The sequence below is a fragment of the Biomphalaria glabrata genome, chromosome 11, assembly GCF_947242115.1.
Source record: "Biomphalaria glabrata chromosome 11, xgBioGlab47.1, whole genome shotgun sequence".
Lineage (NCBI taxonomy): Eukaryota > Metazoa > Mollusca > Gastropoda > Planorbidae > Biomphalaria > Biomphalaria glabrata.
In genome coordinates, this window is record NC_074721.1 from 24,400,409 (window position 1) to 24,424,350 (window position 23,942).

Here is a 23,942-nt window from a genome sequence, read left to right on the forward strand (position 1 = left end):
TGATCTGCCGTGGGCAGCGCAGCTAACAGGATAAGTCCAGTGAGTTGCAGAGGGTTTGGCGTAGCTATGACGTCTCGCACAGATCTGAGTCTATAGGGACGTCGCACCTAATAGGTTGACAGGTGGGCCGTCGAATAGGCGGGCAAGGCCGATAGCGCCAAGTAGTAGAGTTGAGTAGATCTCAGTAGGCAAGTGCAGTGCTGAATAGCACTAAGCACATAAATAGGCAATTGATCCAATAGGCAGATCTCAGTGGGAAAGTGCAGTGCTGAATAGCACTAAGCACATAGGTAGTGTGATGTTGCTTATTCAGGCTGTCTTGAAGTCAACCAATTACTCAGCAAGCGTTTGAGTATAATTGTTCGGGTGTATTACGTGTAGTTGACCAACAAGTCAGACAAAAATAAGTACATCAGTTTTTAACAAGTGAAGAGATGTAGTCGACTCTGATGAACAATTGTACATGGATTTATTCTGATAAAAGGCCACAGTAGAAGTCTCTGTCACTAAACACGTCGTTACCCTGGAGTGTTCTATCGCTAACTGATTTTCCGGTCTCTAACCCAACATATCCCAAACGTCACTAGTCCCGTTCAATATGCGTCTACTATGGTGCGTCGCTAAATAACTAAAATAACTAACCTATATAAATAAGGTGTCTAACAGATTCCTCCCCCCCCTTGAAAAAAAAATATGTCAATATTTTTCCACTACTGTCAAGTCTTACAAGGGCATTTTCAATTTAAGGGGAAGACCACAAACATAAAATCTTGACATCTTCATCTTGACATCTTCATCTTGACAGTTCCTCATATTCATGTCAATGTTCATAACAGTTCATAACATTCCAAAATCATCTTCATTAGTACACAGTTCATCATAAAAGAAAATGTGGCATCTTATGGGCACGTCACACATCACAAATGTTCTTCACTGGCAGTAATCTGATAAAATACAATATTTCAAAAAAACAATTATAGACTTTATTTACACATTCAATAAATTTTTTCTTACCACCCTTTTATACGCTTTTGTCCATTTTTCTTTTATACTCACCCTTTTCCATAGAACTAACTTTCGTCAATGATATATGAAATGATTCACACAAAAAAAAATATCCATACTTACTTTTAAATGCTTAACATTAAATTTACTTATCTCCCTTTTCCATAACATATAAATTGTGCCAATATATTAATATATATTACATACTCAATATAATCATAGTTTATTTACAAAATTATTTCACTTCAATGTCATTCTAGACAATAGATCAGCTACAATATTCACAGATCCACTAATAGCTTTCACTTCAAATTTATATTCCTGTAGTGCTAAGAACCATCTATAAACACGACTGTTTTTCATGCTCTTTTGCTGTATATACTGAATAGGTTTATGATCAGACAATAATATGAATTTCCTTCCTATTAGATAACTCTCTAGCTTAGTAATTACCCATATTACAGCTAAGGCTTCTCTTTCAATGACACTATATTATTTCTCTGCCTCTGATAATTTCCTACTTACATATAATATAGGATGTAAGTTATCATAGTTCTGCATTAGACAACCACCAATAGCATTACCAGATGCATCAGTTGTGACATAAAATATTTTGTCTTTATCAGGTAGTCTTAATATTAGTTCATGACTAAAAACATCTTTAATTCTGTCAATAGCTTTCACACATTCCTCATTACAAACTACTTTTTGAGGTTTTCCTTTTTTAAGTAAGTCATTTAATGGATTCACTATTTCTGCTAAGTTCTTTATAAACTTTCTGTAATAATTTACTATTCCTAATATGCTTTTAATTTGTCTTTTTGTTGTAGGTATTTCAATATTAAGTACTTTCTTTATGTTATCTTCAATAGGGCTAATCATGTTGTTATTTACTTTATGTCCTAAGAAAATTATTTCCTCCAATCCTATTTCTACTTTTTCTGCTTGAATTGTAAGTCCACTTTCTTTTATTATTTTGAATACTTCTTTTACATCTACCAAATGTTCCTCCCAACTATTATTAAAAATACATATGTCATCCAAATAGCAAATAACATTTTCTTTGTTTCCAATTATCATGTTCATCATTCTATTAAATGTGGCAGGTGCATTTACTAATCCAAAACTCATATAATTCCATTGAAAAATACCATATGGTGTTACAAATGCTGTGTAAGGTTTTGCATTTTCTGTTAAAGGTATTTGCCAATAACCTTTAGTTAAATCCAATTTAGTAAAAAATTTTGCTCCATTTAATTTATGTAAAATATCCTCTATATTTGGCATTGGATATGGGTCAAATTCTGTGATGTTGTTAAGTTTCCTATAATCAATACATAACCTTATATCTCCATTCTTCTTTTTGGCTATCACAATTGGTGAAGCAAAAGGAGATGTTGATGGCTCAATTATACCTGATTCTAGTAAATTGTCTATTTCTTTCTTTACTTTGTCTTGTAAATGTAGCTGTATTCTATATGGCTTAAGCTTGATAGGTTTTGGATCTGTTACTTTAATGTCATGTTTAATAATATTAGTTTTTCCTGGTATACTGGAAAAAATTTCTTTGTATTCCTGTATTATTTTAGTTATATCTTTTGACTTTTCCTTAGTTAAATTATTAAGATTAATCTTTTGCCAAGTTTGATTCTCTTTTGTTTCTATTACAGGTATTTCCTTAATATCATTTTCATTATGATTTTCATTTGTTATTATCATCAAGCATTCTTCTCTTTCTGAAAATGTATTTTCTATTTCCTCCTGAATGTTTTGTATTAACTCATCTTCTCTATCATGATACAGTTTCAAATTATTTATGTGATATGTTTTAATTTTCCCATTTATTTCAATTTCATAATTCACATCATTAATTTGTTTTATCACCTTAAATGGACCTTTCCATTGTTTACCAATTTTATTTTTCAGGTCATTTATTAATATTAATACATTGTTTCCTACTTCTAGTGTTTTCAATTGTCTTTTCTTATTTAGATTCTCATGAGCACTTTGTTTATACTTCTTGTTGTTGTTATATGCTTGAGTCCATATTTCTTTCAATTCTGTTGTGATTGTTGTTTCACTGTCATTATTTAATTTATTCTCATTGTCTATTAGATTTTCTTTAAAAACATCTAATTCATCTCTGGGTTTTCTTCCATGTATTATTTCATATGGTGAAAATTGTGTTGCTTCATGGATATTGTTTCTATGAGCAAATAGTACATAGTTAATGTAATGATCCCATTTGTTCTGATTATTCTGAATTATTTTTGTTAGTGATCTTTTTAATGAACCACCATATCGTTCACATAAACCGTTACTCTCTGAAGAGTATATGTGTTGTATATTGTATTGTTTAGTCCATTTCTTAAATTGTTCTGACTTAAACTGAGATCCCTGATCACTCAATATAATTTTAGGTATACCATGTCTTGTAATTACTTTTTGAGTTATGGCATTAATGATATTCTCTGCACTTGTATTTGATAATGGGATTGCCTCTGGGTATCTACTAAACATGTCTATTACTGTTAGAATGTATTTGTTATTATTTTCAGTTTGAATTAAAGGACCTATTAAATCAATAGATACTTTCTGAAATGGTGCTGTAGGTTCATCCATTTCTTGAATAGGTGCTTTATTCACTAGACTTTTGTTAGATCTCTTTTGACATATGTCACATGAGTTTATGTATTTGTTTATTGTTGCTTTCATTTTTGGCCAAAATACTTGTTTTGACAAATTCCTATAACATTTCTTTACTCCCCTATGTGCTGCTAAATTATTATCATGTGTCATGATTAAAACATCTTTCCAATATTTCTGTGGTAAGACAAGTTGTTTTATTTTCTTGTTATCATTACTTGTTTGTCTAAATAATATTTTATTCTCTATACAAAATTTCTCCATTGGATTATTATTGTTTTTATCTAATATTCTTGAATATATTTTCCCAATAATATTGTCATTCATTTGTTCTAATGCAAATGTGGGTGTTGTTTCTTTTTCACTTTGAGATATTTGTGTTTCAAGACTATTTTGTGTTTCATTTTCTATCTCACTTTCCTTAACATCTGTATTTTCTATTTGTATTACATTACTGGTTTCTTTTTCTTCATCCTTACTTATTACATTTATTGTATTTTCCTGTTTCTCATCTTGTTTATCCATTGATCTTGTTATTACCATACTTGTTATATTTTGTGTTTCTATGTTTCCATGATTTTGTCTTATGTTTTTGTATTTGTTTTGCCAGTCTTCTAATTCTTTTCTTGAACATTCTTTAACTCCTTTTATGTTTCCTACTAACATATCATATCTCATTTCTGGTATTGCAATGCCATCACAATAACCAGTGAAAAATGGAGTTTCAATGTACACCCTTATAGCTTTAAATTCCCTTACGGTGCCATCTGCTAATTCTACTTTCTTAGTAAACCCTTTATACCAATGAGGTTTGACAAATTTAGTTTTTACTGCCAAAGTGTTACAACCTGAATCCCTGATTAATTCCACCGGAATTCTATCTACAAACCCTGGGTACACTGCAAAATTGTTCCTATTTCCTTCCATGAAATATATCCTATCTGTACCTTTATTTTTGTATTCCCTACTGTAACTCCTATTTCTATAATTTCCCCTGTCATTCCTATCTCTACTCCTATATCTACTGTTATTTTGTTCATTGTATCTATTTCTACTTCCAGACCTACTATTCCCTCTTCTACAGTTAGCTGCTATATGACCTTTTCCTTGACATTTAAAACAAGTTATTTCACTATATTTTCTATTTCCACTATTTGATCTGTTTCTATTTCTACTTCTATCAACATTTTCTTTGGTGTATCCTATTGAATCTACTTTGCTCTTATCCCTATCAGAAAATGGTTTATTTGGATAGGCATTTTTGTATACTCTCATTATCTCTGTTATTTCATCTATAGTTTTTGGATTTCTTTCTCTAATAAAAGATTGTAATTGAGGATCACATTTATTTACAAAGTTGTCCACTAAAATAAAATTTTTTAATCCTTCATAAGAGTTATTCACTTTTTCTAATTTTATCCACTTATTGAAGAAATCCTTTTCCATATTAATGGTAGTTTGGGGTTCTATTTCTAATGATGGTATATTGTCAAAATATTTCTTTCTAAAAGTTGTAGCATTATGACCATAGGCATTCAATAACTCTCTTTTTAAAACTTGATAGCTATCATCAATATGATGGTCATGATTTTGACATATTGTTAGAGCTTGACCATGAACAAAGTCTATCAGTATTTCAGACCATTCTTCTTCAGGCATATTAAATGTAGACATTTTTGCCTCATATCTTTTCAGAAAATCACCAATGTCATCCTTCTGTTCATCAAAACTTTGTATCTTTCTCTTTAGCCATGTTTGCGAATTAGGGTTGTCTCTTTGTGTTGTAATATTATTTGAGTTATTTGTGTTATTTCCTTGTTCAATTTGAGCTCTGGCTTGTGCTGCATCCAATCTCATCTTCTCCATTTTAGCTTCATGTTCTCTAATTTTCTCTCTCTCTTTGTCTTGCCTTTCTTGGTCTTCTTTTTGCTTCTCATATTCTTCCTTTCTGATCCTTTCTTGTCTATCTGTCTCTTGTCTTTGACGTTCTTCTTGTCTTTCTATCTCTTGTCTTTGACGTTCCGTTTCTTCCTTCACAACTTGCTGCACATAAGCTGCTAAGTCCTTTCCTTTTAACTCCATGGCCTTTCCATCCTGCATAGCTGTTTCCTTAACCTCCTTAAGGTCCACATATGATGATGTAGCCATTGTGTTTTATATTTTATATATATTTTTACTTAGCCTATATTAGTTATGGCTATACTTTAAACTTATTTTATTTTTAAGTTTTTTTCAAACTTTTATATAAGTTTTAAATGTTATGTCTCTATCTATAGATTTAGTAAATGTGTAAATCTAGTCTGAGTTATTATGGTTATATTCAAATCTGTATATTAGGTCTAGTATCACACAAATTTAAATCTAGTATATTATAGTATATATAATAATACTATTTAGATCTATAGTTATCAAGAGCACTATGACTATTAGATCTAGTATGAATAACTATGATCACTTCTAAAATTTGATGTGACCGAAGTGTCTAGAGTAAATTCAAAGACTGTCCAGAGTCTAGATCTAGAGTAGATAAAATAGATTTCTTAGATCCAATCCAGAACTTATGGTTCTATTTAACCATATAAAACAGATATGTTTATACAATGTCAAATATATCTTCAACAAGATATATATATCTAGAATGTACTACCTTCATTCATTTTTCAATTAATAATATTTCAAATTAGAGTCTAGATGATTTAATTGTACCAAAGAGATGTACAACAATTTGCAGATCTAAATTTAGCCAGACGATAGTGTTTGACTACATAGCCAGTTTCGGCATTATTCTCATGGCAAAATCATATTTGATTTTAACCGCTCAAACTAAAATTATTTTAGTCTGATTCACAGTAAAAGAATCCTACCCGCACTTTCTATCATTAAGTGAAAAAAAAATACAGATCTAATTAAATTAATAAAAATAAATAATTTAAAATAATATAAACAAATGAAATAATTAAATGAGACTATCGCTATGGGTTGGGATGTGACAATATGGCACACAATGATAACGTCACGAAGTAACCAGGCAACAACGGATATGACGTTTACACAAACAAAACAAATTACAACCCTAAACGTATAATATAGCTTTTCATCTAAATTATGTCTTTACCCCGAGCGGGTTTAAGGCTTCAGCACCACCTGAATTTACTCAGGCTAACATACCAAATTTAGACAAAATCTATTTCTAAGGGCAATCTAAACATACACTAATAAGAAAAATGGCACTTAGCTTTTGATAAGAAAGATCCCTTTGTTCGGACTCCCGAATATGCTAGATCACAACAAATTCCACTGCCTCTCTTCCAGTTCTGACTCTGTTCTCCGGTGCTACCAGTATCCCACGTAATGCCACAGATGTCCTGATATGCCACAGCAAAATGTTTCAGTTCCTTCGACGACTGTTGATGACCGTATGTGTAGTTCCGACGACTTTGTGTACACAGTTACTGACGAATAGGTTAACGGTTCTTCTGGCGATGACTTGATTTGTGTAGACGACTACTGACAAATAACAGTCTCTTGACGGCAACTTGATCTGGACGACTGACGAATAACGAATTTCTTGACGATGACTTGATCTGGGCTGACGAATAACGGCTTTCTTGACGATGACTTGATCTGGGCTGACGAATAACGGTTCTCTAAAATAGTTCACTGCTTCTGCTGCTACTCTGGTAGTACGACGAAGTTTGCTGTTGTACTCTGCTTCACTAGACCAAACTGTCCAATGTAGACTAGGTGAAACCAAGGTCACCTCCGACGACGTTCCGTTAGACAATTAACGGTTTTCAACGAAATTAAGTGGGTGTAGCTGTTTCCACAACTTCACTGCTAACAAGTCTAGGTATGGTCTAGACCGACGAATACTAGATATATCAATGTTCAGTACTGATAAAGATTACTTCACTAACCTTCCAAAGGTTAAACACAGTGTCCGTTATAAAAGTGGCAAGCAACCGGTTCAATGAGCAAACTGCTCCACAAGAATCTCTCCAAGGGTAAGACGACAGAGCGATTTCGATTTAGTTAGCTACCAAACTTGTAGTACGCACAATACTTCTGACAGCGGGCAAACTGTCCTTCTCGAAACTGACGAGGTAAAACTTGATACTCGATGTGGCTCCTATGACGAAGAAAAAATATGTCCAACAGGTTCACCAACGATCTCTCACCCGTTATGAATGAACGGTTTCTCTGGCTGTAGGTCGATTCAGCATATGAAGATCAGGCTTTGATAATATACTGGTTAAGCAGACCAGACGTTGCGATGATTACGGTCCTGACGAAGGTCACCCTGAGTTAACGGCTCGTTGAACGTGCGATCAAACAGGCGACGACTGTATGTAGATCTAGAACAAAGTCACTCTGCGATGATGTTGTGTTCAGCCGTACTCCGATGAAATCTTATATCTTCGAGTGCACGACCCTCACCTGAGTAAACGTTCTGCTTCGAGGTCCGGTTCGATGCTCGGCTTCGAGGTTCGGTTAATCCGGGCTTCGGGCGTCGGGGGTCGCCACTGTGATGTTGCTTATTCAGGCTGTCTTGAAGTCAACCAATTACTCAGCAAGCGTTTGAGTATAATTGTTCGGGTGTATTACGTGTAGTTGACCAACAAGTCAGACAAAAATAAGTACATCAGTTTTTAACAAGTGAAGAGATGTAGTCGACTCTGATGAACAATTGTACATGGATTTATTCTGATAAAAGGCCACAGTAGAAGTCTCTGTCACTAAACACGTCGTTACCATGGAGTGTTCTATCGCTAACTGATTTTCCGGTCTCTAACCCAACATATCCCAAACGTCACTAGTCCCGTTCAATATGCGTCTACTATGGTGCGTCGCTAAATAACTAAAATAACTAACCTATATAAATAAGGTGTCTAACAGTAGGTAAGTGATTCTCGATAGCAAATAGTTGAGTAGTGTCGAGTAGACACTGAGCGGCAAATAGGCAGACACCTGAGGGAGGCACCAGGTATTCATCTAGGAGTAAAAATGTATGAAGTAGTCCAGACTCGATTGCTCAGCGATAGAGAAATAAGAGGGTCTGATTTGATTTGGATCTACTTTATATAGGCCTGGAAAATGCGGGCGGAAACAGGAAATGCCCTAGGCTAAGGATTATCTTACACGTGGGTGAATTAGACTTAAGATGGGAGTCACACATTGGTACGTCGAGAGGCGCTTTGACTCGAGTAATCTCCTAGATCAAAGAGAGGCGTAGGAGAAAGGGGGGGGGGGAGGAGTGACTTGCATTCCACACAAGGTGGTGTCCACTGCGGCTGTCAGACATCCTGCCGATAAGATCAAAGAGTCTGTGCGTATCTTTTCCCGGTCAAGGGAAGATAAATCGAAAGACGTGGCCTAGCTATCTCCAATGTGGTCAACTAAGTCTAGCCTGGAGCGGAAAAGGTGGTGCGGGTGAAGAATTTGGGGGTAGGAGGGGAAAATAACTAAAATAAAATAAATAAATAATGAAAAATAATAATTAATGCTGTGATAAATTTGAGTGACTCTGACAGCGAGTTTTTGACTTGTCACAGAGGACAACTAGTATTTCACTATCCTGTTATGATTAAGCTTCAGTAACGTTTTTGTTTGTTATCAGAAAATGTTATATTTCGTATTGAATTATAGGAGAATGCATGCTCTTATTACACAACACAAAGTAAAGTTTATAAATTCAAAATCAATTTAGTATAATGGTGGTCAAATTAGGAGAGTACCAGTATGATATTGATAAACCGTGGAACGACGTAATGATTTGTCAGCCTCCAATGTACATTATTTATATATTCATTTAATTATATTGATATAAAAAACAACGTCATAATCACAATGAATGAAAATGAAATATTACAATGTGACAAGATCTTAATTATTAGCACAATGTATGAAAAGAAAGCTAAACTATGACTAGGTTTAATTCGATTAGAATATGGATTGAACATATCTTGCTTCTATTATTTTAAAGACATGTAGGTGAAAAAAAGTTTTTTCATACTATTATCCGTGCAGTAAAATTCTAAGCTCTGTTAAACCTCGTTCAATTTCTTTAGGACTTTAAAATAATGTTGAAAAGCTTAATACATAGCTTAATAAAATAAGCTTATATTGTTCTGTAAAAAAATGTGTCAATATGATTTATCATCTGAATTCTGGAATTTCAAAATTGCTCTTCTTAAATTTAATGGTTGCCACATTAACACTTATGATTTGTACACTATTATTGTTTTATTTTCAGGTTTGCAGATTTATTTGCTCGACGCAGCAAACAGTGTATCTTGATCTTGTTAGCTCTTAGTTCAGCGTGTTTCATTTTGTTTACATTGATGTTGATTGATAGCCTGGCCTTTACACGAGGTAAATCTCTCTCTCTCTTCTCTCTCTCCATATAAGTAAACTCATTAGCCCGTTACCCGTGTAAGGTATGGCATGAAGTGCATTCCCCTAAAAAAAAAACCTTCAAAAGATTTTCCTCCAAGTAAACAAATTCAGTTCTCACAGAAGGTGTGACCTCTAGACAGTGTCAGAATGTAGATATTACGTCAAATACAGCTGACTTGAAGTGGTCACCTGTCCATCTATGAAGTTAATGGGATGGACGGAACATAAAAAAAAGGATGTAGAAGCTGTTCATCTCTACATCTGGAGATCTGCACAGCTAGACAGATGTCAGCGTCAAGCAGTTAATTAAGCGAAAAAAATGCTACCTAACTTCTTCTTCTTCATCGTTCTCATTGTTATGTTGGAGTGTTCATATGACTAGACCAATACATGAGATGAACTGCGCAGTGGTTTCCAAATCAGGGAGCTCTCCATATAGTTTTCTTTCTATTGGGGTGATTTGGGGCCAATGTCTTATACGGGCCTCTTGGTAGAGAGAGCAGTTTTGGAGGACGTGGTCGGCATTTTCTGGTGATACTCCACATGGGCAGATTTCACTGGTTCCAATTTTGAGCTAACTGACTTAAAGGTAAAGACAAAGTAAAAACATGTGCTAGCCATTACTGCTATGTATGTAATGCTCATTTATAATGTAAATTTTATTTCTATTTATATAAATACACTATGTCTTTCTAATAAAAGATTGTGGTGCATATTTATATATTTTAAACACATTATTTTGTTTCAAATATAAACGTTAATAATTACATAAAAGAGAGTAATTTAACCACGTCCACTATATACATATTAATAGAAATGTAGATATTATGGTGTACATTTTACTAACCGCCAAATATCCCGCAGCGATATTCGGCTAAAGCTGAATGTGGCCAGATAATGAAAAATGGCTGGGCCGCCACTAGAGCTACAATACGGTGCATCCCTACTATGAGATCTATCAAATTGCTGAGTTATAGAAAATTATCGACTCTCTCTTGACTCACTCACCCTAAAAAATGTTGTAATAAAGGTTTTGAATATTTCATGATTACAAAACAACAACAAAACAATTATTGTTCTTTACAAAAAAAATAAACTTTTTATCACAAACAGAAGTATAAGACATAGATATGTATCTTAAAAAAACACAACTAAAAAGGTATACAAATGAACATGTATAATGTGCCTAAAACATTTAGCGCCAATCTGTCTGACACCAAAACGTTCTGCTTCGCACGAGCCGTGGAATAGTACATGAAACCCCTGTTACATTATTAAAAAGAGTTGCAGAGGTGATAGAGGCAGGTCATACCCTTAAATAAACAAGGTTACAAAGATGGTTTGTGTGGAAACACAAACTCAAAATCGGCCCCCGAAGTGTTCCACCCAGGCAGGTAATAAGGAAAGCTTTAATATTTACAGAAATAATATCAGAATAAAATTTTGAGTTTGTGTTTCCACACAAACTGTCTTTGTAAGCTTATTTGCTTTGATTTTGTTAATTTTAGGTGATATTTTAATATTAAGCCATCACTTGCCCAAGTGCAGCCAATGGGGTTTTGAGTTTAAAATCCCCTTCCAGGGGATATGCATATATCTTATATAAAACAAAACTAAAAATTATACAAACGAAAATCCCCAAATTCCAAGAGCATAACCAAGGGGGATTTTCATTTTGTTTAGGATAAAACCGCATGTTCAATATAAGACTAAAGCAGGGGTGGGCAACCTTTTTTCTACCGAGGGCCGCATTAAACTTTCTAGATCATATACAGCCGAGCTCATTTTAAAAATATGTATGAACCAGGGTAACTACAATGTTACAACTTTTGCACTACAATTGATTAGTTACAACAAGAGTTAGCAATTTCTTAAACTAATTTTACGAACGATTTTTTTTAGTACAATGTTGTCATATTTATATCACAAAATTTCAACACAAATGTATAGTAATACTTGATATAAAGTATATAACTGTTTACTCTCGCGCATACTTTTCCGGAATCTTGGAACTAGCTAACTTGTTTTTCTTGTGACTGCTGTCAATTACAGTCAATCATCACCGATCTGTTCTAATACTTGAAAATTGTCAAACAAAAAAAAAAGTGTGTTCACAGATGAATGTGGTTCCAAATAATGTGAAAGTTTAACTGGAAAGTGTTTTTTTTTAAACTCCAGCGAAAGAACTGGCTGGAACTTCTTTTTCAGATCATAATTTGCTTGGAGGTATTTCCTCTGGAGCTGAATCAGCTTCTGCACTAGATGGCAAGCTTAGGGTATTGAAAACTGGTTCCAAGTTCTTGACCTCTTAAAATTGCTAGATAGCAAGAATTTCCGTTTGTCATCAGGGTATTCCTGTTCTCTCATTTTGACTTCGAACGTTTTCAGAAAAATGTCAATGTCCATTTTGTCTTCGTTGAATATCACACATTTATATTTTGCCATTTTATTCCCTATATCGTCACTTTTTCATTTATCACTCTTTTTCTTGATCTGTTTTAATCTTTTTCACCGCCTTCTCTTTTTCCAAAGCCAATCTCTCTTTCAATGGCAACTAATTCATTTTTCTTGTCCCTTACAAAGGCGATCCTTTTGGTTTCTCTTTTTTCTTCCCTGGCAATCCTTTCGTTTTCTCTTTTTCCCCCATTGCTAATCTCTCCTTTTCGTTTTCCATTTCTATTCTCTCTCTCTATGGCTAATCTCTTCTCTCTCCCTCAACCTTTCTTGAACATATTTTCTTAGCTCTGACGCTTCAAGATCCAACAACCTCCCATCTTCCTTCAACGCTGGGATCTTAGCCTTGTCCACCATTGTCTATTACCAATAATACACTGTCACTAGATCTAGACTTTAATGTCTCGACTGTCTGTTGACAGGAGAACGACTTTGCTTTGTACAGCTGAATACGTGGGTTTTACCTTTCCATTGGGCGCCACTTGTTAATAATAATAATAATAATAATAATAATCTTTATTATCCGTAAGGATAATATGTTACGAACATATGAGACTCTTAATCATACATATACATTTAAGAGTTCTTTTGGATAGTTGGACTGGTTGTCAGAGGCTATTTGAGACGCATGCCATTGAAAGCATCTAATAAAATAATATAGATAGTGTGGTGCTTGACTATCAACAAACCGAAAGCCACATTAACCTGCGATATACGTGGAAGGCAGTGTCTCTCCAAAATAGAGCTCCACAGTCACATGAAAGTGTTCTACGAGATGAACCATTGTCGTTATGACTTGTCACGTCCCTTGTGACACCTCATTGTTCACAAAATGAGGACATTGTCCCTATCTCAAATCAGATCAGCGCACCCACGCTTAAATGCCAGAAAGACCCCGATTAAAACTTAGTTCAAGGCTACAGCAGGGAAACATAATTCACGTAGGTTAAATTACAAAAACAATTAAAAGGAAAATTAAATGTAAGCGGGTCAAGGAGTCAAGGATGGGTATTGAGATGTCACGGTTCTTTATTCTAAAGAAAGATATAAAAAGAGGAGTGTTAGCTTGAGAGGAAAGAGAACTAGACAGTTAGACTTAGAAGTCGCTACTTTTAAAGTAAATATCTACTCAGTTTATTGATCATTTTCACTGAATCCTGTATCTATTATAATATATATTTTGTACATACATTTATTATTTCAAGTTCAAGTTTACATTTATTAAAACTTATAAAAACATATCAGCACTTTGTTACTTCTTTGATTATTTAAGTATAATATTATTAAACTATAATCAAGGCACCTCCGGACCTGCATATGTCACAAGTTTATATCATCAAGATTTTCAAGTCAAATAAACATAATAAGCACATGACATGACTGAAGGAAGCTAACAACAATATCCTTAAACTTTTCTGAAAATAACAACCTTACGGAAATGGCGACCCTCATGCAGAGTCTGCGACGCTGCTGATCCCAAACTGTATCTGCACTTGCCGTTCCTTTGGATACATGAACTGTTTAGAGAAGGAGGGGGGGGGATAACTTTTGTATGGGCGACATCGTTCCGACCATTGTTAATGCCCAGGCATTCATCTTAATTCTAAGACATGATTCACAATCTTTTCAAGACTGAAAGAGGTCATACACACACACACACACACAGGTGTATATAAATGTTTAGTTGTTGTAATTACAGTGTTATATCTACATGGCAGTATTTCATGAGGCTAGAGACATAGACGTATATTCAAATACTAATGATTGTACATTTCTAAATCTTTCAGCTCTGCTGTATACATCAACTATAGGTGGAGTTACTTGTCTGAACTGCGCTGTTCCATTGCTCTATGAGTTAGGCTGTGAACTGGCGTTTCCAACTAGTGAGGGGGCAGCTAATGGCGTTTTGACATTACTCAACAACATTGGAGGCATCATATTTTTGGCAGTGTTTTCTTTTCCAGATGTTGGTGAGTTCACGGTTCTTATATTGTGTTTAGACCGTTTCTAAAAACAAACTCAATGAATGTCCACACAACAACGAGCCAACGAAGTTAATGATGTAACCAGTCAAATATAATACATTTTGTTTAAGGGAATTACTGCATTCATCCTAGTAGCTAATGGTTAACGTGTAGCCAAATATTTGTACCAATGCTTTTTTAGAAATGGTGAATGGTTATAGTTTTCTTAAATCGTTAACCTCGATGTTATTAATCAAAAACACTTTAATTAAATAAATCCAAGAACAATAATTATATGTTTGATTGACAATATTTGATTCACAAGAAAATGTTTTAGTTGGACCAATTTAATTTTATTAACAAATAAACAGAATGAATTAAACTACCCAAAGCAACCCAATAAGCATAGACAGTATACCGGCTTATTTCACGAGACGGGTGTATCCTCGAGATTTCGAAACAAGAGATGTGAAAAAAAACAACAATTTTTTTTTACTTTCTTATCACTGTGAGAAGGTACTGTTGAGTAACTTTAGCAGGTCTAATTTAAATCATTCAACTTTATAGGTGGGCTCAACTCTTAATATGATCCCTAAACATTCTCCCTTCTGCTAAGATGTAACTAAGTAAAAAGTATCATTATTGTGATCTTCTATTCTTCTTCTTCTTCATGAAGTCTATGAAAAGTACTTCTAGGTGCTATAAAATAATTTAGAGGAAACTCCATTATCATAAAAAAGTAGTAAAAATTCTTTTAATTTCGCATTTAATATTACTCTGATAACAATGGGAACATTTTCATCTATTGCAGGTTCTATGTGGATGAATTGGGTAGCCATAGGCTCTGTTACAGTTTCAATACCGTTGATTGCACTGGTGAAAGGAAGATTCCAAAGGCTTGAAGTAGATGAAACAATTCATAAAGTTACAGAACAACAAGTTGATGTAGTAGAAGAAAACAAAACCATACAAAACAAACAGTAGAATGGTTCAAAGAAATTTCACAGTTTATTTGCATTAGTGCATATGTTACCTGCAAAGTGTAAATGCCTAAGCCGTTTTTACACTAATTTTCCATTTCCTACTTTGCCTAGACATGCTATATAGACTAGATCTGCGTCAGGCAAAGTAGAAAATGTATTCTTTAGAAAGATATTGTAATAATGATAGGAAAGGAACTCAACGAATACAGATATGTACAGATATTTTAAATAATTATAATAAGGTATTTTCTCATTGAAATTTTTGCATATGTTCGATCTAATTGACTTACAGTTATATCTAAATAAAAAGAACATAGAATAATCCCCTTCACATTTCTCTTAGTCTGTTGGGGCACCACACAACCGTCTTTCTCCATTTCTCTCTGCACTTTGCCTTGGATAGAAGCATTTTTTTTTATTGGTGACATATGATATACATTTCAGACAAAAACTGAATAGTACTGAAGTCTTGATCAGCAAGTTCAATGAACGTATGTTTTCTATGATCAGCACAACAAAACGTGTTACCAGCTTTTAAATAATATCTATTCAAGTGGTTCCTACTTAGAAGTCGTATTTGCCTTCATTACAACATGGACCTATTTTCAAAGGCCTCATACAACACAATATGAAACATCTTTTGTCACTTGTATCCACTTTTTACTTAGCACAATGAAGTTGTAGAAAGCATGCACACTTAGGCTGTCGTAATAAAACATACTCCACACTCTAGTGAAACTTTAAAGAACGAGATTAAATTATTTAGATTTCTGACGAATCGATATATCCCGAGAAATTTATATTATTAATAAAATACTTAAAATCATCATTTAATACTTTGCCTAAAGCGTTTGTAGTCATTCTATAGAATGTCTAGGTAAAGTAGGAAATAGAGAAATCATTTCTCACTTTGCCTGGACGTTTCGGGCATTTTAGAGAAAGCTGGATTTCGCACTTTGCTGTCAACACACACACACACACGTATTGGTCACTTTTTGAGATTTTCATACATGATAAAAAAACAACTATAAATACATAGCTTTTTTGGTGTATTCGGCGTACAAAATAAAAAAAATATTGATAAGCTATGTTTTTTATTTAAGGTTTATGATACTTTTAGTGCACCTTTTAGCAAATGCAGAATAAAATTTTCTAAGTACTTCCGTTTGAAGCAAAAATATTTTCACATTCCAGAGCATTAGAAATTCCCTCTATGGGATAAAACGTTAAAAAAAATTGGTAACTAACTAGTGGCAATAGAAAAGACTTGATGATCATCTGTCTTGCAATGTATAGCTCGGTTCTTTTTTTAGTTGTCAACAGGGGAAGTTCAATTGAGAGTCCTGAGAATTTGAGTTTAGTGTGAAAATCTCCAATAATAAAACGATCATCTAATTATATATATATTGAGCATATCGTATAACATAAACTTTAACACAACTCTTTAATAAAAAGTATGCACATAAAAATATACATTTGTGTCTCTTTTTCATGCATTCTAACTGAATTTGGACAAGTTACCTTAAAGTTTATGCCTTACGGTTGAACTCTCTATTTTTACAAACATGATTTGAGAGAGAATACCTTTAACCTTCAGCTATCCAGACTTGAAGGCAGTTACTATTAAGTAGTCAAGACAAGCAGTCAATAGATATGATATTAAGAATTGATGGCAGTTAGTATAGTCAGAGTCTGCATAGAGCAGTTACTTTGTACCAGTCATAATATCATTTCACGATATTAAATCTATTTCTATGAAGGAGAATTACTTGCTATGCTTGGATTGTTATTGTTTACTATTTCTTATGTGATGATTTCATATAATAAACATTTGTGTCTGCTATATGAAGTGTTTTTGGTCGTTTACAAAAGAAGTATACATTCATCCTTGTCACACCTACATTACATATAAATCATGAACCCCATGCCCCATCCTAAACAACACGGAGACATTTATTGGTGTCGGAGATGGAATACAGACATTTATTGGTATTAGAATAGGTGGATCTCAATTTTCGGATATGAAACAGTGACACTATATTTAACTTTTAGTCTTATTTGATAGTCTTTATCTAACTTGCTCGAAGTTCCATTAGACAACCTATATCTAACACTTCCTATTTGATCACATACTACACAGTATGTAGCCCGCCGTCGCGGACCGAAAGGGTTAATGTGTGTGCGGCCTACTGATACACACGACTCAGGCCAATCACATAGGTCAACGGGTCAACGGCTGTTGAACAAGGGGCATTACTGCTAGTACACGCAAATATGACCAGTATCATGGTCATGTGACCGAAAGCCTTTACGGCCGAGAGACAGTATGTAAAAAAGGACAGTTGAGTCCAGAACAGCAAGGCATAAAGACTGTGGTACCTTGTGAGTCCTCAAAAATGTAGCTGTACAAGATAGAGAGACTTGTAGTGATTACCTTGTGAGTCCTCAAAAATGTAGCTGTACAAGATAGAGAGACTTGTAGTGATTACCTTGTGAGTCCTGAGAAATGTAGCTGTACGAGATAGAGAGACTTGTAGTGATTACCTTGTGAGTCCTGAGAAATGTAGCTGTACGAGATAGAGAGACTTGTAGTGATTACCTTGTGAGTCCTGAGAAATGTAGCTGTACGAGATAGAGAGACTTGTAGTGATTACCTTGTGAGTCCTGAGAAATGTAGCTGTACGAGATAGAGAGACTTGTAGTGATTACCTTGTGAGTCCTGAGAAATGTAGCTGTACGAGATAGAGAGACTTGTAGTGATTACCTTGTGAGTCCTGAGAAATGTAGCTGTACGAGATAGAGAGACTTGTAGTGATTACCTTGTGAGTCCTGAGAAATGTAGCTGTACAAGATAGAGAGACTTGTAGTGATTACCTTGTGAGTCCTGAGAAATGTAGCTGTACGAGATAGAGAGACTTGTAGTGATTACCTTGTGAGTCCTGAGAAATGTAGCTGTACGAGATAGAGAGACTTGTAGTGATTACCTTGTGAGTCCTGAGAAATGTAGCTGTACGAGATAGAGAGACTTGTAGTGATTACCTTGTGAGTCCTGAGAAATGTAGCTGTACAAGATAGAGAGACTTGTAGTGATTACCTTGTGAGTCCTGAGAAATGTAGCTGTACGAGATAGAGAGACTTGTAGTGATTACCTTGTGAGTCCTGAGAAATGTAGCTGTACGAGATAGAGAGACTTGTAGTGATTACCTTGTGAGTCCTGAGAAATGTAGCTGTACGAGATAGAGAGACTTGTAGTGATTACCTTGTGAGTCCTGAGAAATGTAGCTGTACGAGATAGAGAGACTTGTAGTGATTACCTTGTGAGTCCTGAGAAATGTAGCTGTACGAGATAGAGAGACTTGTAGTGATTACCTTGTGAGTCCTGAGAAATGTAGCTGTACGAGATAGAGAGACTTGTAGTGATTACCTTGTGAGTCCTCAAAAATGTAGCTGTACGAGATAGAGAGACTTGTAGTGATTAGTTAGGCAGTTCTGTAGTGTAGCAAAGCATTTAAAGTTATTTATTATGTTTATTGGCTGTTGTTGTAAATAAACCGCCACATTGTTTATTGAAGCTCTTGTTGTCAAGTTGATGTTTTAGATGTTTTGTGTTGTTGGGCAGTGTTTGCAGAAGGCCTGAAACGTTTAATACCGTGACGAAAAAAACCGACGACAAGATGGCTACTATGTGGAGATGTATAAACAATCCTTTACTCAACGGAGACGCCGTTGATTGTAGCGCTGTCTATGACTGTAATAGCGAGCCGTGCAAGCTAGGCTTCTACGACAAGAATGATGACATTGGCTGTGACAGCGCTTAGCAGAGATCTGATTAAATCAACGTGATTCCTGACTGTACCAAGGCGTTCAATAAGCAATGTGCTGACGGGGCCGCCTCACAGGGAGAGTGCGAGCACCGCAAGACTTACCAACAAAGTCTTGACTTTGAGTGTTCATAGACATTGGTGCACCGAGTGAGTTCTTTTAGCATTTCATTTAAATAATTAACTCCCTATGACGTCAAAGGAAAAAAATTCCATTACGTCACACGTCCTAGTTAAACTAAAAAATGTCTTCTATACGAGCAGCTTCTTGAGGATTCATAGACATTGGTGCACCGAGTGAGTTCTTTTAGCATTTCATTTGATGGGCTAGTTAGACTAAATATGTATATATATATATATATATATATATATATATATATATATAATAATAATCTTTATTATCCGTAAGGAAATTTGTCTTACAATTTGTGCATTACACCAAACAAAAAACATTATAACTATAAGAAACCAAAGTGTACATTCACACCAGACTCACTCATAATTTACATGTGACAAGGTTTATACCAGATTGTTCTTATTTAATGCTTTGATTGCCAGGGGAACAAAAGAGTGTTTGTGTCTGTTTGTCTTTGCTATCGGTGTCTTGTATCTCTTTTGTGATGGTAAAATCACAAAATCCTGACACAAAGGGTGATTCTTTATTTCGAGGATCTTGTTAGCTTTTTTATAGATGTTTGTCTCAAACAACTGCCCAAATGGGGTTTGTTTTTTGCCAATGATTTTGCCAGCAGCATTTAGGATTCTATTAAGTTTATTTTTATTTTTAATGCTCAGATTGCCATACCAGGCAGTGATATTGAAACTTAAAATATTGCAGATGTGAGCGTGATAAAACATAGCCAAGGCCTTTTCACTACTATTAAATGAGGACAGTTTTCTTAGTAGTCGTAATCTTGGCTGCCGTTTTTTGCTGATATAATCAGTAATATCAGGTGACCGAGCCTCGCTCGGGTGAATAATTTGTTAAGGAAGGATATATACCCGAAGTCATTTTGGGAATATTGTTGTAATTACGAAAATGAACGATCGGGTAAAGACTATCAATCCGAAGAGTTTTTTTTCGTTCTGTCAGTTCTCAATGTAAATGTACATGGCGTTTAGAATAGAAAGTCCCCCCAACAATACGCCTATAGAAAACCACAGCTCACGTCTTAACGTTTTACATTGCTTCTTTCGGGTAAAACTATTGGTCTGTTATAGGCTTGGAATAAAGTCTTTGCAGTGTAACTTCTAAAATGGTTACTTTCTGACATTTAATATTGCAATTAATATATTCATTATGGCTCTAAGACATGGACACTTTACAGAAAACAACTAAGAATTCTTGAGTGCTTTCACAAAAGATGCTTGCGCTCCATCATGGACATACGGTGGCAGGACCGCACTACAAACAGCGATGTCCTTGCCAACGCCGGTATGGACAGTATAGAGGGACTTATTATGGTCCGACAGTTGCACTGGGTAGGGCACGTATCCCGTATTGGAGACGAACGTATGCCAAAGGCAGTCTTTTTTTGGTGAGCTAAAAAATGGTAAACGTAACAGAGGCGCCCGACGGAAACGCTTCAAATACCAACTTAGGCGTCAACTTTCCGTGGCTGACATAGAAGAAAGCACCTGGTTGTATGCGGCCTCCGAACGAGACAGCTGGAGGTCACTTACGAAGGCCGCGGTGATACACATTTGAGACCAAAAGAAAATCTGCTGCCGAGGACAAACGCAGACGGCGAAAAGAAAATCTAAATCGACCACCTGCGGACAATGGTTATGCTTGCCCTGGATGTGGCAAAATATGTAGGTCACAGCTGGGGCTGCGCAGCCACGGGAAATACTGCATTTCTCACTAATATTATGGCTTTAGTAAGAATCACCAAAGGATGCAAAATCTCTACGTTATAGTGTAAAACGTGCACCTAGTAACAAAGTAAAATCGCGCATTTCTTTTCTAAGAGACTTAAAAACATCACATTAGTATTTTTAAGAAGCGTTATTGTGAGACATCTCTGCTACTCCGACAACCTTTCAGCTTATTAAAAAAAAGATTGTCAAAATATGTTCGTCCCCCATGCGGAATAAGTGCCACGCAAAGCGTGACTGTCGGATTTTAAGATTTTAAGATGTCTATGTGCGGTGATCTTTGGGCTGAGTAGGTTTTATTGGGTGACTTCTGGAACATGTTTTACTGAGGTTTACTTGTTAACCGTTGACCGCGAGCTGGATATCATCAGGGCCATCCTTAGGCCTATGCTGCCGCAGTGGGCCCTGAAGGTTCATAAGGTTCTAGGTGTAAATTATTAAATTAAACCATTATAATTCATAATAGAGTTCCCGTGGTCTCCTTGTTTTCAAGGAGCTCATGGAAATCTGAAACTCATAAGAAAAAGACAAAATTGTCATTTTGGGGTGTCAATCAATATGGTAAACGCCAGTCCTACGCGTGATATATAAAAACGGCATCGTCAGCTTTCATTTAATAAAAATGTAATGCAAAGACGAATTTACTTTCTAATACAAAGTTTTATTTTCACTTATTATCCTTATCCCTACCCTTACTGGTCCGCGCGCAATCCATTTCACATAGGGCCCCGCAAATATTAGGGCCGGCCCTGGTTGTGCAAGTAAGGCATAGATAAGCTGTGTTATGACAATTTCCTATGTTTTGGTATTGTACAATAGACTTCGAAGCTTAAACACATTGCAATAATTCACCAGCAAAATAATAACAAAGTAAAAGCTACCTACAGGTGTACGGAATTAAAGTGTAAACAATTTATAAATCCTTTAAAACACAATAACTAATTATACATTAAGATATTTAATTTCATTATTTTTCTTCCATAGTTTCATAATGGATCAATGTACAATAAGATGGTGCGCAAATGTTTAATTACGCCAATTGAATCATTAAAACTTTTTCTTGTTTGCGAAGAAATGTCTTAGTGTACTGCTGTGAGCCTAGTGACGTAAGCGGTGTCACGTTTTTTTCCCATTGACGTCATATAGCAAATTTCATTCATAAAACATTCTAGCCAAAATTAATTTTTCGATAATGAGGCATTTTCAAACCGATATAACGGTCGACCTCGAGTTTTCCCGATGTGGCCAATGAGTTGAGAATTTTTTTCTCACTATTATGCACATACCGTGAACTTTTAAAGAAAATCGTTAGAGCCGTTTTCGAAATAAAATTTATATATATATATATATATATATAAATATATATACATACATACATACATACATACAAGAATTGCTCGCTTAAGAGTATAGGATTTGCAGTAAAATTTAGTTTATTGTCTAGGATAGTACCAAGGTATTTAAAGGTTTGCACAATTTCAATAGTCTCTCCAGCTACAGAAACAATATCATTTTCCTTCTTTTCCCTACGAAAATCGATTATCATTTCTTTGGTTTTTTTTTACATTTAATAATAAAAAATTATCTTTACAGTATTCTTCAATGTGTTCTAATTCTTTGAAATACTCATTTACGTCTGAGCTCTCTGATAATATCAGGTGACCGAGCCTCGCTCGGATGAATAGTTTGTTAAGGAAGGATGTATACCCGAAGTCATTTTGGGAATATTGTTGTAATTATGAAAATGAACGATCAGATAAAGTCTATCAATCCGAAGAGTTGCTTTTTCATTCTGTCAGTTCTCAATGTAATTGTGTACATGGCGATTAGAACAGAAAGTCCCCCCAACAGTAGGCCTATAGAAAACCACAGCTAGAGCTAGAGCTACATTGCTTCTTTCGTGTAAAACTATTGGGCTATTATAGGCTTGTAAGAAAGTCTTTGCAGTATAACTTCTAAAATGGTTACTTTCTGACATTTAATATTGCAATTAATATATTCATTATGGCTCTGAGACATGGATACAACTAAGACTTCTTGAGTGCTTTCACCAAAGATGATTGCGCTCCATCATGGACATACGGTGGCAGGACAGCACTACAAACAGCGATGTCCAGCGGTATAGACAGTATAGAGGGACTTTTTATAGTCCGACAGTTGCACTGGGTAGGGCACGTATCCCGTATGGGAGACGAACGTATGCCAAAGGCAGTCTTTTTTTCGGTGACCTAAAAGGTGGTCGACGTAACAGAGGCGCTCCACGGAAATTCTTCAATGACCAGCTTAGGCGTCACTTTTCCTTGGCTGACATAGAAGAGAGCACCTGGTTGTATGCGGCCTCCGAACGAGACATCTGCCACAGTGGACCCCGAAGGTTCAAAAGCCCCGCGCTAATTCTAGGTGAGAAATGTGCGATTTTACATAAATAGAGTTAAAATATTGTTTATAAAAAACCCGGAGCAACTAATTTTCGTAAATGAGAAAATTATTTGTTTTATTTATTAGAAGAGGGATTTCAAACATTTATTAGCGTTATTAGATTTTTCATTTAAAATTCGGATCATTTTTGACGACGATTTGTAAAAATATTTAGGTAATGTAGGTCGATTTCTTTTTCGAAACAAAATCCGGAACATTCTTTACCGAAAAAAAAAACAAAACTTATTATGTTTCGGCAAGAAAATTAACTGTAAAATAAGTCTAAAAAGTGATTTTCAATTATCGTTTCTAGTAAATTACTTTCTTATTTTAAAATCCTGAACCTAAGGTCGATATTTTTGAAAAAAATAAAGTCA

At 35.0% G+C, this 23,942-nt stretch overlaps 1 protein-coding gene and 1 long non-coding RNA gene across 6 annotated transcripts in view; one reads left to right on the forward strand and one right to left on the reverse strand.

The window, feature by feature from the left end:
- The window catches only part of LOC106079457 (solute carrier family 49 member 4-like), a 206,223-nt gene extending 188,932 nt beyond the window's left edge, over nucleotides 1–17,291 (forward strand). For all 5 annotated transcript variants that reach the window (XM_056004138.1, XM_056004140.1, XM_056004143.1 and 2 more), the window contains 3 exons: nucleotides 9,905–10,023; nucleotides 14,289–14,471; nucleotides 15,277–17,291. In XM_056004138.1, coding sequence (XP_055860113.1) covers nucleotides 9,905–10,023; nucleotides 14,289–14,471; nucleotides 15,277–15,449 — 475 coding nt within the window. In that variant the 3' untranslated portion in view covers nucleotides 15,450–17,291. The remainder of the gene's footprint in view (nucleotides 1–9,904; nucleotides 10,024–14,288; nucleotides 14,472–15,276) is intronic.
- On the reverse strand, nucleotides 455–8,543 carry LOC129921694 (uncharacterized). Its single transcript, XR_008773674.1, has 2 exons — nucleotides 6,299–8,543; nucleotides 455–944 (listed from the first exon to the last, which is right to left on the reverse strand). It is a non-coding gene; the product is annotated as an uncharacterized LOC129921694 (long non-coding RNA).
- Nucleotides 17,292–23,942: the final 6,651 nt, after the last annotated feature.